At 36.0% G+C, this 14615-nt stretch overlaps 1 protein-coding gene across 1 annotated transcript in view; it reads right to left on the bottom strand.

Moving 5' to 3' along the window:
• Positions 1-14615, bottom strand: part of si:dkey-262k9.2 (uncharacterized) — a 24753-nt gene that overhangs the window by 8900 nt on the left and 1238 nt on the right. Inside the window, exons 2-5 of the mRNA XM_057834288.1 lie at positions 14443-14498; positions 9074-9131; positions 4996-5031; positions 2799-2831 (exon numbers count right to left, since the gene is read on the bottom strand). Coding sequence (XP_057690271.1) covers positions 2799-2831; positions 4996-5031; positions 9074-9131; positions 14443-14478 — 163 coding nt within the window. The 5' untranslated portion in view covers positions 14479-14498. The remainder of the gene's footprint in view (positions 1-2798; positions 2832-4995; positions 5032-9073; positions 9132-14442; positions 14499-14615) is intronic.

Here is a 14615-nt window from a genome sequence, read left to right as displayed (position 1 = left end):
TAAATCATTACAAAACCATCACAGAATGAAGAAGAAATAATTGTTAAGGCTTTAAAATCCAAGACATTAAGCAAAAGCTGAAATACAGTGTTGTGAAAAAACCATTTGCTTTCCGAAAAAATTCCCCAACTTTAATGTTTTACACCAGCTAACAAATGTAATCATCAGGCGGAAAAAACATGCACACAGAAAATGTTTGTTTAATGGTCATTCTTTTATTTACAGTATTTAGTTTTTATTAAGAGATATGTTACTGATAGACAGTCTACTAATATACCAGACCCTATGTTGAAATAGTAATTAATACCTTGTTAAATCATGAATTCGCTACGACTTTTCACATCTTTCAGAAAGCTGATTTCATATTTACTAAACACCCTAGCAAGATTAGTATTTCGAAACCTGCTAAATCAAAAAAATCACTCACATAAAACCTGTCTGATAAAAAGAACGGGCAAAAGATAACAAAGTCAAGACAAAACATGTTGGGAAATGGTTACAATGGTCATTTCTAAAGCTTTAGGGCTCTCGCAAACGACAGTCAGAGCCTACACTGGTATAAAACTGGTATAACAAAGTTAGAGCAAACAGAGGGTGCCAAAACCTTGCCACTGAACTGTATGTTCCCAATAGTCTCCCAAATTCAAGAAAAAAAAGGAGAGAAGTAGCACGACAGTTTTTTCTTCTTCTTCTTTTTAGGCCATGTTGTTTAGAAATTAATTAATTGATTAAAAAAAAAATAAGAAAAAAATAAGAAATTGAAAAAACAATTTTGGCCATGTTTCGGACAGATATTATTTAATAGTTAACAAATAAAAAAAGAGGCTTTAAGATTTTTACTGTCATTCCCACTTATGTTTACACTACAGCCAAACTAAACATAAAACAGTTACACTTTGTGTACTGTATTCAAAAACAGGTTAAGTCATTTTGCAATATTTTAAACTGTTTTATGCTTAAGATAGGTTGAAATGGGAGTGTGCCCTGGTTCAAGTCTATCTGTGTAGTTAGAGTTATAGTATATGTATATAAATTTGGCAATCATGTTTGCAAGTTAAAAGTTCTGCAAACGTTGGGTTTTGAAATTAGTCACAAAGTGACGTCACAGTAACATAGCATCCAATGTTATGACAAATAATGTAAAATAAATAGGGCTGTCAAACGATTACAATTTTTAATCGAGTTAATTACAGCTTCAAATTGATTAATCGTAATTAATCGCAATTCAAACCATCTATAAAATATGCCATATTTTTCTGTAAATTACTGTTGGAATGGAAAGACACAAGATGGATATATACAGTCAACCTACGGTACATAAGTACTGTACAGTATTTGTTTATTATAACAATAAATCAACAAGATGGCTTTAACATTATTAACATTCTGTTAAAGCGATCCATGGATAGAAAGACTTGTAGTTCTTAAAAGATAAATGTTAGTACAAGTTATAGAAATTTTATATCAAAACCCCTCTTAATTTTTTCGTTTTAATAACATTAGTAAAATTTTCAATCAAAAAATAAACTAGTAGCCCGCAATTGTTGATGTCAATAATTACACAATGGGTGCTTAAGCCCATAAAAGCAGTCGCACCCAAGCGCCAGCAGAGGGCGACAAAACTCCAAAAACATTGCACATGGACACTTGGACATTGCACTGTGGTGTCATTTTAATTTGTTTGAGCGGGGCATATGCGTTAATTGCGTCAAATATTTTAACGTGATTAATTTAAAAAAATAATTACCGCCCGTTAACGCGATAATTTTGACAGCCCTAAAAATAAATAAACTGATAAATAATAATAATAAATATAACTTTAGTACCCCTTTAAAGCAAAGTAAAACACAAATGGTTCTCCAGCAACACGAAGGCAGACATACTCAAAATCCTGTCCTGTGCATTGCATGACTAGAATGACTAGAAAGAATTCCACTAGTTTTATGATGGAACCACTTCTCTGCAAGATTATTTGCAGCTGCAAGGAAGCATGGATTGCATAGTTTTAGGCTCAAGTGGGAACACATCAGGGCTTTTCTATCTATTTTAATTGCAAAAGACCATCTGAAATGTATGTTTTGAATATAATATATAATTCACGGAACGAATTCAACTTAGACCTCAAGAAAAGACTGTATCCTTACGAAAAGATTATTTGAGACAGAAGTTTTGAGAGCACAGGAAGATGCACCTGTCTAGTACCAATCCATGATATTTGTAATAAACCTAATAGGGCTAGAATGTCAACAAGACAGATGTGTGTTGGCAATAATTCCAAAGAAGAGCGCAATAAGAATTTGGCACCATGATAGAAGTGGGCTTGGCAAGGGTAATCAAGGAAAAAGTGTCTATTTACAAGAAGGTAGTTTTGAGTGAACAGATCTGTAATTCCGTCATGTCTTCCACAGCCAAAATGAAGAGTGGCAAAGAGAGGTGCACCGAGGGAATGAGAATGCCAATGTTGATTAGATGACCTGTGGGCAGGATGGCTGGGATGTCGAAATGTTCATTGGCCTTTTGGCACAATGCTCTGGGCCCCTATAGGGAGCTAATTGATTCTATTTCGGACTGAATGGGTGATTGGATGTGGGAACTGGGATGACAGGGGCCAAAGCTGTTCACACGTCCCATTGGTCTACAATGACCTGCACACAAAGCTTAATGACAATAACTGCCGGGTCCGCAACCTTCCTGTACTATCCCTTGGATGTCTACCATTATACTGTTTACATTAGTGACGCAAACCACAAAAAGTTCTGCTTCCTGTATTTACTCTTGGGAACTGAAAATCAACTCACCATTTTCCTCTAACGCATCCTCATCATCGAAGCCTGTTGATAGGGGTAAAACAGTTATGCAGATGTTACAAACAATCACAATGGAGGCAAAACACTACAATAGTTCACAGAGTGTAGTGGTACACACGGCTGAATACAATTACTAATAATTTACTAATGATGCTTAATGCCACAAATTATATTGCTATTTGCTGCTGCAAAGGCATCATCCAGCATAGAGTGACGTCACAGACCGTTAAATTCCATCGGAGCTGTTCAGACTGAGAAGAATTTTATCCATTTCTGAGATGAAACTGCCTCCCATATGTGGTTTCAATCAGTCCCAAAAAAAAAAAATCAGTTTTCTGTGCTTTGTGACTTCAGAAGAGTCATCCGGTTTTAATCTGGTTGGGCTAAAACTTAGATTTTGGCTGCCAGTCTCCACAAGGAATATATGTCTCTAAACCAGTACATCTCGAATAGTGGGGCGTGCCACCCCAGGCTGCCGCAAAGTGATACCGGTTGGGGCGCATGTGACCTCGCAGAACATACTTTTTTACCGTACTAGAATAACGTGTAATTGCACATCTACTCAGTGGTTGGCAGTGGCGCTTCCATTTTCAGAGTGTGCGCAGTATTTTTTTTAACCAAACGAGCACACAGTAAAGAGCGCAAGGAAATTTTTCAACATCAAATGGTCAAAAAATGTACCTTGAGTGTATTTTTACACTTTTTTTTTTTTTTTAATTCAGGCAAATTGATGCGCTTTAAGTCTTCTTCTGTTCCAAACAAAACAATGTTAATAAAGTTTTACATTATTGTGAGTTGATCTACTAATATACAACTTTTTTCATTTTAATATTAAAACAGACGCAATGCTTTTGCAGTGGTGTACTTATTATAATGGGGAAAGGGATCATGGTGCTCAAATAATATTAACAATAAATAAATTAAGTAAATAATAAATTAAAATAATATTTAAAAAATGAATTATTAACTCATGACATATATTTACTCCATCTCCAGAAATAACTACTAAGAAAAGTAAGAAAACACATAATTTAAAAAAAAAAAAAAAAAAAAAACAGCAAAATGCATCTTGGGTATCATCATTGTATTAGCATGTCAATAGAGTTTTTCGAAGTTCCGAAGTAGTGACGGAAATCCGTCAGCAGGTGTGCTCATGCATGGTAATGCATAAAGAAATAGAGAACGTAAAAAAAGGAAATAGAGGACGATGAGAAATTTTGCATATTGGTTCTCGTTTGAAAGTAATAAACAGACAACTCACATATACTGTATATTATGCATACCATACATATGTCAATATCAAATTTAATCATGTAAATTTTATGTTATCGTGATTTATTTATTAATATCATGTTGCTTGTATTTGTAGTTTTGAATGATTTATTCTCAGACTCTGTCGTCTTTGGAACTGAAAATTAAAGGGTAATATTACTATTACTATTTTAAAAAGTACATACTGTAGTAGTAACCGGTATCGGATAAAACCCGAACGATGCTGATGATGATCACGAATTGTATTTGTGTTGAGTATCGTATGTCTGATATATCGTTTGCATTGTATTGTATCATACTCGTATTCCTGTTTCATTTCCCTACAAATGCAGACTGAAACTCGAATTTGATTTACTTATTATTATGTAAAAATTAATACCTCTCTAAGAGTGTAATTTTGACATCTTACATTTAGCCAGGGTATCTAATGAAGAGGGTGGAATGTGTGCAGTACACCATGTGATTTCCTGAATAAGGGATGGATTTCATAGAGAAAATTTAAAATTAAATGATCTACAAACAAAAGAATACATTTTATTTATTTATTTTATTTATTTTTATTTATTTATTTATTTAAATCCATGTAATAAGAAAAAAAGCAATTAGAGAAAAATGAATGAACTGTATATTCACGAACACAATGTACAACTTTAACCACGCGTTGTCAGAATTTTAACTGTCTGCCAAAAACTGCACATACTGTAGTAAAAACGAACATCAACTGACTATAAAATAAGATTAATAAACAACACGTACAAATTAGATATCCAACAGATAGTCGTTAATATTTTATTAGGGTTGTTTAAATAATTAGCTAAGTAAATGTAGTTTTTATTATAGATTTCACAATCCTTCCAAGTTTAAAGGCAGATAGAAAATAACTCCATTATGTAATGTCACGTGTAGGATCACATACCTTCAAAAGTTGATCCTTCAAACTCTTCTGAAAAAACTGAAATAAAAGAAAGTATTAATTCATCACACAATATTTTTTCTTTTCGTGGTTGGGTTGAGGAATATCTCTCATGACTTAATTTATAGTGCGGGCGAGTGTCATTCAACTTTGTTTGGCACGCATGCGTATCACTTCACGTACCTATTGCATTTTCAGTTGGAGTCACGATTATTTAAATTAGTTTACTGGTTTATTTTAGCATCCTGACCTGCGTGTTGAATGTAAACTAAAGGTGACCGTGCCGGCTGAAGAAAGCACATAAAACATGATGGATAGTATGAACAGTTTGTGTTATTTTGTTGATAAGTAGATTTTTGGTGGTCAAACCTATCTCTGGAATTACCATACCTCGTTTTCCCACTTTTAAGAGTTTTTTTTAACCTGTCCTGTTCAGCTGCTTGCACATAGAAAATGTGAATCTGAGTCTTTCTTCTGTTCTCTGAACAGTTTTAATGTGCCACATGGGAGTTTGCTGGACTTCCATTGTGTTTGTTTATATTGTATTAGTTATTCAGAGAAAGCAGCTGGACAGGAAAATGTTTTGGGGGACAGAAGAAGAACAGAGAAAAGAACTAGGGTTGCAACTAACTATTATTTTCATTAACGATTAGTTGAATAAATGTCACTTCTTTCCATTACCATCACAATTACGTCATTTTCAGCATGTTGTAAGTAGCAATGAAGACAAAATGGATGACTTTTTCCTTCAACTGTATAGATTATCAAATTTGTTGGCAACCAATTTATTAATCGATTTAAATCGATTAGTTGTTGCAGCTTTATTAATAAGCTAGTTTAGACGGTAAGATGTCTGGAAATTGGCAAAAACATGTGAATTGTTGTTTGCCAAAATAAAAGCTGATTTTTGTTCATGTCCTACTTTGACTTAACAAAAAAATAATGAAGAAATCTGATAATGTTTCAACTGAGATGTTATATGTATATATGTTATACTTTCAAGCATTTAGACAAGTTTATGGTGAAGAAGTTCCTAAACGATGAATCCGTTATCAAAATAGTTGTCAAATTTATTTGCTAGTCGATTAATCCAGTGGTCCCCAACCAACGGGCCAGGGACCGGTACTGGTCCATGGCGCATTTTCTACCGGGCTACACAGAAATAATTTATTAATGACCGCATTCTGGCCTGTACTTCTTGACACACCAATCTGCCTATCTACTCTATAGATTTTGTAATAAAATTGGATAAGATGTCGTCATTGATTTTTTTTTTTTTTTTATATATCTATGTGCGCTTATCCTAGGTGCATCGTAGGTGCATCAGATTGGTCCCGGAAATAATAAGCCCACACGCTAGCGAAGATGACTGAAAACCAGACGTCTTCGACAGCTTTTATACGGGGAAAAGGCCACCTGACGAGCCAGAAGAGGAGCCTACAACCGTGAAAAAAACGAAAAATTTGATGCATAATATGTGGCGAAAAACTCGCAACCGTCAAAAAATACGAAAAAGGCCAAAAGCTCGCAAACGGGGCAATGAAGCTTTCAAAGCTGCTTCGATACAGATAAGAGACAAAGCACCATGGAATACTTTGGAATTTTTTGGAAAAAAAAAAGCACGAGCACGAAGGACAGAAACAATAACTAAGGGCCACCACATCAACAAAAGCGAATGGACTGAGAGCATAATACTTCGTGGTGAACCGTATTTGCTAAAGCCAAGAAACCTTTCACAATTAGAGAATAACTAATTTCGTCTGTGACCAAATATACTGTATTTGCCATCAAGTTTTAGGAGAGGATGCTTTTATGAAAAGGTTGATTCCGTGTATGGTGAGCTACATTATTCCTCCAATGTATGTTAGTTCTTAGCCCGTCGTGTAATGATATAATAACTGTATTTTTCTGCCACACTTTGCGGTCCGTGAAAAAAGGCTCACATCACACCGGTTCGTGGTGCAAAAAAGGTTGTTGCCCCTCTAAATGAACAACAACAAAAAATAATACATCATTAAATAGTATATATGCTACCTAAGACATGTAGTATTGCTGTCTTCTATACATTTAAAAGATTTTGTACTGTCTGATGAAATCGAATTTGAACTTTTTGGCCATGGGTATGCAAACACAATATTGCTAATCACCATAAAGAGCATCAAACCTAAAAAAAATACCACTAAATACCTACAGTGAAGATCCAAGTTATAATTTAATTGACTTATACAACTTAAATGTTGCATTATTGGTGGAAAAATACATTGGGGCAAATAAGTACTTAGTCAACCACTAATTGTGCAAGTTCTCCCACTTGAAAATATTAGAGAGGCCTGTAACTTTCAACATGGGTAAACCTCAACCATGAGAGACAGAATGTGGAAAATAAAAAAAATAACAGAAAATCACATTGTTTGATTTTTAAAGAATTTATTTGCAAATATCATGGTGGAAAATAAGTATTTGGTCAATACCAAAAGTTCATCTCAATACTTCATTATCTACCCTTTGTTGGCAATAACGGAGGCCAAACGTTTTCTGTAACTCTTCACAAGCTTTTCACACACTGTTGCTGGTATTTTGGCCCATTCCTACATGCAGATCTCCTCTAGAGCAGTGATGTTTTGGGGTTGTCATTGGGCAACACAGACTTAACTCCCTCCACAGATTTTCTATGGGGTTGAGATCTGGAGACTGGCAAGGCAACTCCAGGCCGTTGAAATGCTTCTTATGAAGCCACTTCTTTGTTGGCCTGGCTGTGTGTTTTGGATAATTGTCATGCTGAAAGACCCAGCCACGTCTCATCTTTAATGCCCTTGCTGACGGAAGGAGATTTTCACTCAAAATCTCTCGATACATGGCCCCATTCATTCTTTCCATTACACAGATCTGTCGTCCTGGTCCCCTTGCAGAAAAACAGCCCCAAAGCATGATTTTTCCACTCCCAAGCTTCAAAGTGGGTATGGTTTTTCTTCGGATGCAATTCAGCATTCTTTCTCCTCCAAACACGAGAACCTGTGTTTCTACCAAAAAGTTCTGTTTTGGCTTCATCTGACCACAACACCTTCTCCCAGTCCTCTTCTGGATCATCCAAATGCTCTGTAGCGAACCGCAGCCGGGCCTGGACGTGAACTTTCTTCAGCAGGGGGACACGTCTGGCAGTGCAGGATTTGAATCCCTGGCGGCGCTTTGTGTTACTGATAGTAGCCTTTGTACTGTGGTCCAAGCTCTCTGTAGGTCATTCACTAGGTCCCCCTGTGTGGTTCTGGGATTTTTGCTCACCGTTCTTGTTATCATTTTGACGCCACGGGGTGAGATCTTGCATGGAGCCCAAGATCGAGGGAGATTATTAGTGGACTTGTATGTCTTCCATTTTCTAACAATTGCTCCCACAGTTGATGTCTTTACACCAAGCGTTTTACCTATTGCAGATTCAGTCTTGCCAGCCTGGTTCAGGTCTACAATTTTGTCTCTGGTGTCCTTCGACAGCTCTTTGGTCTTGGCCATAGTGGAGTTTGGAGTGTGACTGAGTTTGTGGACAGGTGTCTTTTATACGGATAATGAGTTAAAACAGGTGCCATTAATAGAGGTAACGAGTGGAGCCTCGTTAGACCTCATTAGAAGAAATTAGACCTCTTTGACAGCCAGAAATCTTACTTGTTTATAGGTGATCAAATACTTATTTTCCAATCTAAATTTGAAATAAATTCTTTAAAAATCAAACGATGTGATTTTCTGTTTTTTTTTTCCACATTCTGTCTCTCATGGTTGAGGTTTACCAATGTTGACAATCACAGGCCTCTCTAATCTTTACAAGTAGGAGAACCTGCACAATTGGTGGTTGACTAAACACTTATTTGCCCCACTGTATAGTATAATTTCAGCAGGGGTGTGCTGTGCATATCTTTTATGTTGGCATTACATGGGCAATTAATCTGGGTGTAGAAGAGTTTAATGTTAATCTTACGTTGTGTCAGTATTGTGTAAGGAACACATCAAGTACTGTACATTGGTTAAGTTAGGAAAAACATGCCAGCTGATTAGATGTTTATTGGATACAAGCAGTACAGAGATCAGAACTCACCAGTAGCGGTTGGTAGCAGCAGACACACGAGCAACAATCGCATCATCTTCCAATGCTGCTGGAGAGAGCGAAAGGAACCAAGTTAAAAATATCTGCTATCAAGCCATTGACGTGTTAAAAAAAAAAAAAAAACTTTTTTTTTTTTTTAAGGTGTTTTTGGTTCAGACATGGAGTGCGATGGAAAGCTTCAACGATGCCTATTATTGGTCTTGTTTGGCACCCTGAGAGTCTGCATCACGTAAGCAGACAGTGGAAAATTAAAAAGGCCTACTTGTGCTGTTTATCCAGGTCTAAGGGTATGCACGCAATGCTACATTGCAACTTGAAGTGCGTGCAAGGGACAAAGAAGGAGAGCCTTATTTCCCACACTGCTCAGCAAAAAAAAAAAAAAAGAATTCCGTCACAGTCAGCTGCCAACAAGAGGTTATTTGACATTGTCCCGTCCTTCGTGTTGTTTAGGTAACATTTAAATCATATTCCAACCAAATGGATTGGGCGTTTTAGTTTTAGTTTTTTTTTTTTTTAACATATTTTGGAGAAGTTAAAATACTATGTGTATATATATATATATATATATATATATATATATATATATATATATATACCGTATTCTTCGGACTATAAGTCGCGTTTTTTTTCATATTTTGGTTGGGGGTGCGACTTATACTCAGGAGCGACTTATGTGTGAAATTATTAACACATTATTATATAATTTCACATGTTTTTTTGGTGTTTTGGACTGATGGTTTTGTAAATTTGTTAGCATGCTATAGTTATCTGAATAACTCTTAATAGCTATGGCCACGTTCGCGTTTTGCCTTTGGCAATGTATGTTCAATTGTATTATTGACTTTTTTATATTTAAATGGATGCATTTAGTTTGTGGCGCTTTCACGCCCACTTGGGAGCGCACTCGCACTTGTTTACGTGAAGAAGAGCGCTCGCACGCCAGAAGAAGACGGACACCTACGTAGCTCTGAGTGAGTGAGTGGGCGAGTTAGCGAGAGAGAAAGACGGCTGCGAACCTACGTTCATTGTTTATGCTTTTAAAATATCTCTACAGAGGCAACGCCTGCGTGTATCAGCTTTTCTGTTGTTGTTGTGTGTTTTCCACCCGTGATCGGACACTTAGAGCCAGTTGTGTGGTTGTTTGAACAGTGTGCTAATGCTAGCGAACGCATGTTAACCTGTTACGTTATTGCTGTAATAGTACCTAATTATCATTTATTTACGTTGATGCGAACCTGTTTGCTATCGAGGACCAAATTGATTCAGCAAATTATGCGGATGTCCAGCATTGTCTTTTTGGAGTTCGCTGTATATAGCCAGGACCGAGCGGTAGCGTCATGGTGAGGACAGTATATTCGCATTTCGTTGTTCATGCACTGTACACTGTACATTTATTCAGCATGTTGTTCTCTATTGTATTTTTATATTAAATTGCCTTTCAAGATGACATATCTGTTCTATGTGTTGGATTTTATCAAGTAAATTTCCCCCCAAAATGCGACTTATACTCCGGTGCAACTTATATATGTTTTTTTTCCCTCTTTGTTGGGCATTTTATGGCTTGTGCGACTTGTAGTCCGAAAAATACAGTATATATATATATATATATATATACACACACACACACACACATACAGTGGGGAGAACAAGTATTTGATACACTGCCAATGGGTTTTCCCATTCACTGTGTATCAAATACTTGTTCTCCCCACTGTATATATACAGTATATACACTAGTATATCAATTACATATCTTGGAAGCAAACTCCTGATGTCAAGGGCCCAAAAATAACTGTAACTCAGCACCACAACGATGTAAAACACAGCTGTTCTGCATATTGCAAAACAAAGCCCAGCTGTCTCCAGCACAATACAATACCAACTGATATTTTTAAAAAAGGAAAACATGGGAACAACCTTTCTTCCAGTGGAAGTCCCTGATGAAGCCTCTCTGGTGAGACCTAGTCATTGACATTTGCATGGGCTCAGGAACCATTACCCACTCAGGCAAGTAATTCAGAAGGAGCTCTCTTACTGACCTTTGTGCCCACTCGCCATTGTTTGCTGTACACATTGTGTTTGGTTTCCTTTGCACTTAATGACCATGTGTAAAGAACCAATGTAGAACTCATTATACCCATTATACAGACTGCAGTTACAGATGAACTCTGATGGATAATACTCTTTTGCAGAAATTTAATCCAAACTGAAAAGCTGGTGAATGAATGTGAAAATGAGCATCAAACAAGATATAGACGTAATTGAGTATTGTTTTTGAAAATATTTGACTGCCATGGTTGTTGTCATCAGCAGAATTCTATTCGTCCCTCTTAAGAGGCTGAACTATAACGAGTGCAGAGGAGATACCAACTTGAGATGATGTGCTAAATTAGGACAGTATCACAAACGATTAGGTTGGCCACATTGGAAAATAAAGATGTTAATCATACAAAAGGTCTTGTTTTGTGAGGCTGGGTAGTGGAGGCTGTTCGAGCTTCTGGAATAGTTGCAGGAGCTATCCTAACGGAAACAACATAAGAATCTATGAATAAAACTGTCTCCGAATTTTCTCAGTTGCTTTGCCTGAAATAATAAGCGGGTCCAATTTAAGGAGCATTTATCAACCAGTCCACTGCCTCCGAAGCATAATGGTTCCTGATGCCTGCGGCATTTTCAAATTGGGTAGTATATTCTTGTACAATTGAATGGCAAATGAAATTTCCATTTTAATATAAGACCTAATTTACAACACACAGTACAAGAACCAATGTCTTGGTTACCGAAGAACAAATATCAACTCCCTTCAGGACATAGATTTAAAGATCATACAAGCTAAATCTACAAAAATAAATAAATAACTAAAAAAATGGACAAGCAAGCAAAAGTGGAAAGATTTGAAATTGCACCAGTGGTTGTGTTTTGTTAACTTTTAGACCCAAGGTCTATTGCAATGAGGAACGATTGTCAGAATAAAATGTCATTTACATTCAAGCAGGCTCATTTTTGTCATGATTAATTTATAAATACTATCAGTCCAGAAATTTTAGAAAAACCTAGTTGTATTTTTTTCTAAGACAAATAATTTTAAACAATTTCACTGAATACTATTTTCTTTGAAAAAGCTAAATTTAGTCACACAATATAGCATTCGTTTTTCATTCCTATTAAAATGTCCCATTATAGTGTATTGTGAAATAACAATTGTGACAATTAAAATATTGTATACAGTATCCTGAGTGTACATGTATTTTCTATACTACTTGTTCTTATTTTGGTTGCGTGTGGCGTGGCGCCTATCGCTGTTGCCTTTTGGCAAGAGAAGACAATGACTTCAAAGAAGAAGAAAACGCGGAATCACATTGTGTCAATTGATGCAATGCATATCCGTGAACTGACCTTCATAAAGTAGCCTGATAAGGACACTCATAAGAGTTTGTTGAGCCACTAAGAGGATACACATACATCCTGTATTGCCCCCTTCCCACCCTCCCTGCATGTGCTTGCAGATGTAAGACATCTGCACATACACCAGGATGAATGAAAATGCATGACAATAGCTGCACATAAATCCAAGCTGTTTTTTTAACTTACTGCCCAAAATAGAAGCAATCGGGAGATGCAGACCTTGGATTCACTCCACTAAAACAAAAACTCAAAGTTCCAATACACCTATGCTAACGAGAGCAACTTCAAGGATTCAGCTTTTCATAATTTACCTGGAAAATGCTAAAGCATTCAACCAACCACGTTGCACAAATTCTAGTATAAAGTTTTACTTCAGTATAAAGCATTTGACATATTAAGGAGACAATTTGCAGAAAAGCACTTGTATTGTACACCAATTTAAAATTTGAATTTTCCAATGACCTTACAGTTTGGAATATGCCCAAAAATTTCTAAAAACCTTGACATGGTGCAATAATCCTTTATGCTGTGATGCAAAACTTACATCTTACCTAAACTTATGTGCTTACCTAAAGCACATAAATGATACCATCACGATTAGAGCATTTACACACAGCAAAATCAGACACCAGAACCTGACATGGGTGGTGGTACTGCACAAGTGTTGAGTTAAACTGTTAGTAGTTTACTAGCTTGCAGTTTTATTGTAATCATAACATAATATGAAGTGGAGTGTTCGATTTATTTCCCAGTGGGAAATATTTAGTTTATCTTTGCACTTGCATGGTTATGTGTTTTTGCTTTGCATAGCCATTACAGTAATATTTTCTAATATTCTTTATATTTCAGACTATAAGGAACCTAAATCATAAGGCGTACCATCAATGAACAAGTTCATTTTCACACATGAAACGCACTTGATTATAAGGCGCATTAGGTCGTCAATAAAGTTTATCTGTCACTTGTTCTTTATCTTTTATCACTGCAATTATTGTTTTCTCCATTTTTTTTTGTTTTGTTTTAATAGTTAAAGTATGACTTCAGCACTTAAGTGGAGCAGTACAGTACAGTTATGCTCCAACAAAATAGGCTTGAGGTCATTAAGCACAACCAGAATTGAAACATAAGGCACATTGGATTATTTGTCACTTTTTTTTAGGACTTTTTGGGAAAAATAAAGATTTTTAAGTGCATCTTAAAACATTACTTGTGCAGTTAAATTCCAATAACATGACGATAGAATATACAAGAAAAGGTTTTGTGATGACAACAGTTGGAAAAAAAATCACTTCCATCATTTCCATTTTTTGTAGATGTGAATAAACCAGAGATGAGTAAGGACGTGAAGCAGGTTGACCTAACAAGTTCTCCTGTATCTTTCATGAACCAATAACGTTTAGCATGCTACTAGTATATTTGATAGGAAACAATAATATGGCTACAACACTTTTGAGTCTCGAGGGAGGGGAAATGCCAGGAACTTAATAAAATTGAATGCTTTAAAAGTCTATCAACCAGAATGAGGGTTGATACAGAATGATCATGAGGCCATATCCAAATGCTTAAAGATTTCATAAAAATACATTCTCAATACCCTTGTGAGGATAAGGTCAGAAGATGAATGAAAAATTCTCAATAATGTCAATAATCCTGCTTTCAGACATTCAAACAATAATGATTATAGTCATATAGATGAAAAAGTTACCCTTTCTCGCCTCTGTCTCAAACAGTAAAGATGTTGACGTTTCACAAATGTTATAGCCCAGCACACAAATATTATGCAGTTATAAATTTATTTTAAACCTGAAAATGTCACATTTATAAACGGAGTGGACATTTAGCTACAAATTACATGCTTTTCTTGCTGCACTACGAAGAAAAAAAACTAATGAATAAGAAAATGAATTCCAATGAATAGGCCAAGATTGAGATAGCAATACCTGCATTATACATACCAAAAGAGACGCCAAAGTTATCTGAATGAAGTGCATCCTTGTTATAGCCCTGGGTCCTGTTAAGAATGACACATTCCCTTAAGTTACTGCCCACTTCCTTACCGGAATCCACTGCTACGTGAATCAAACTTGGCCAAAATTTACTCTTACCTACTAAGGAAGGAGCGTGGAAG

The sequence above is a fragment of the Corythoichthys intestinalis genome, chromosome 4 (assembly GCF_030265065.1).
Source record: "Corythoichthys intestinalis isolate RoL2023-P3 chromosome 4, ASM3026506v1, whole genome shotgun sequence".
Classification (NCBI taxonomy): domain Eukaryota; kingdom Metazoa; phylum Chordata; class Actinopteri; order Syngnathiformes; family Syngnathidae; genus Corythoichthys; species Corythoichthys intestinalis.
Note: the sequence above shows the minus strand (reverse complement) of the source record. Positions and strands in the feature narration are given on the sequence as shown.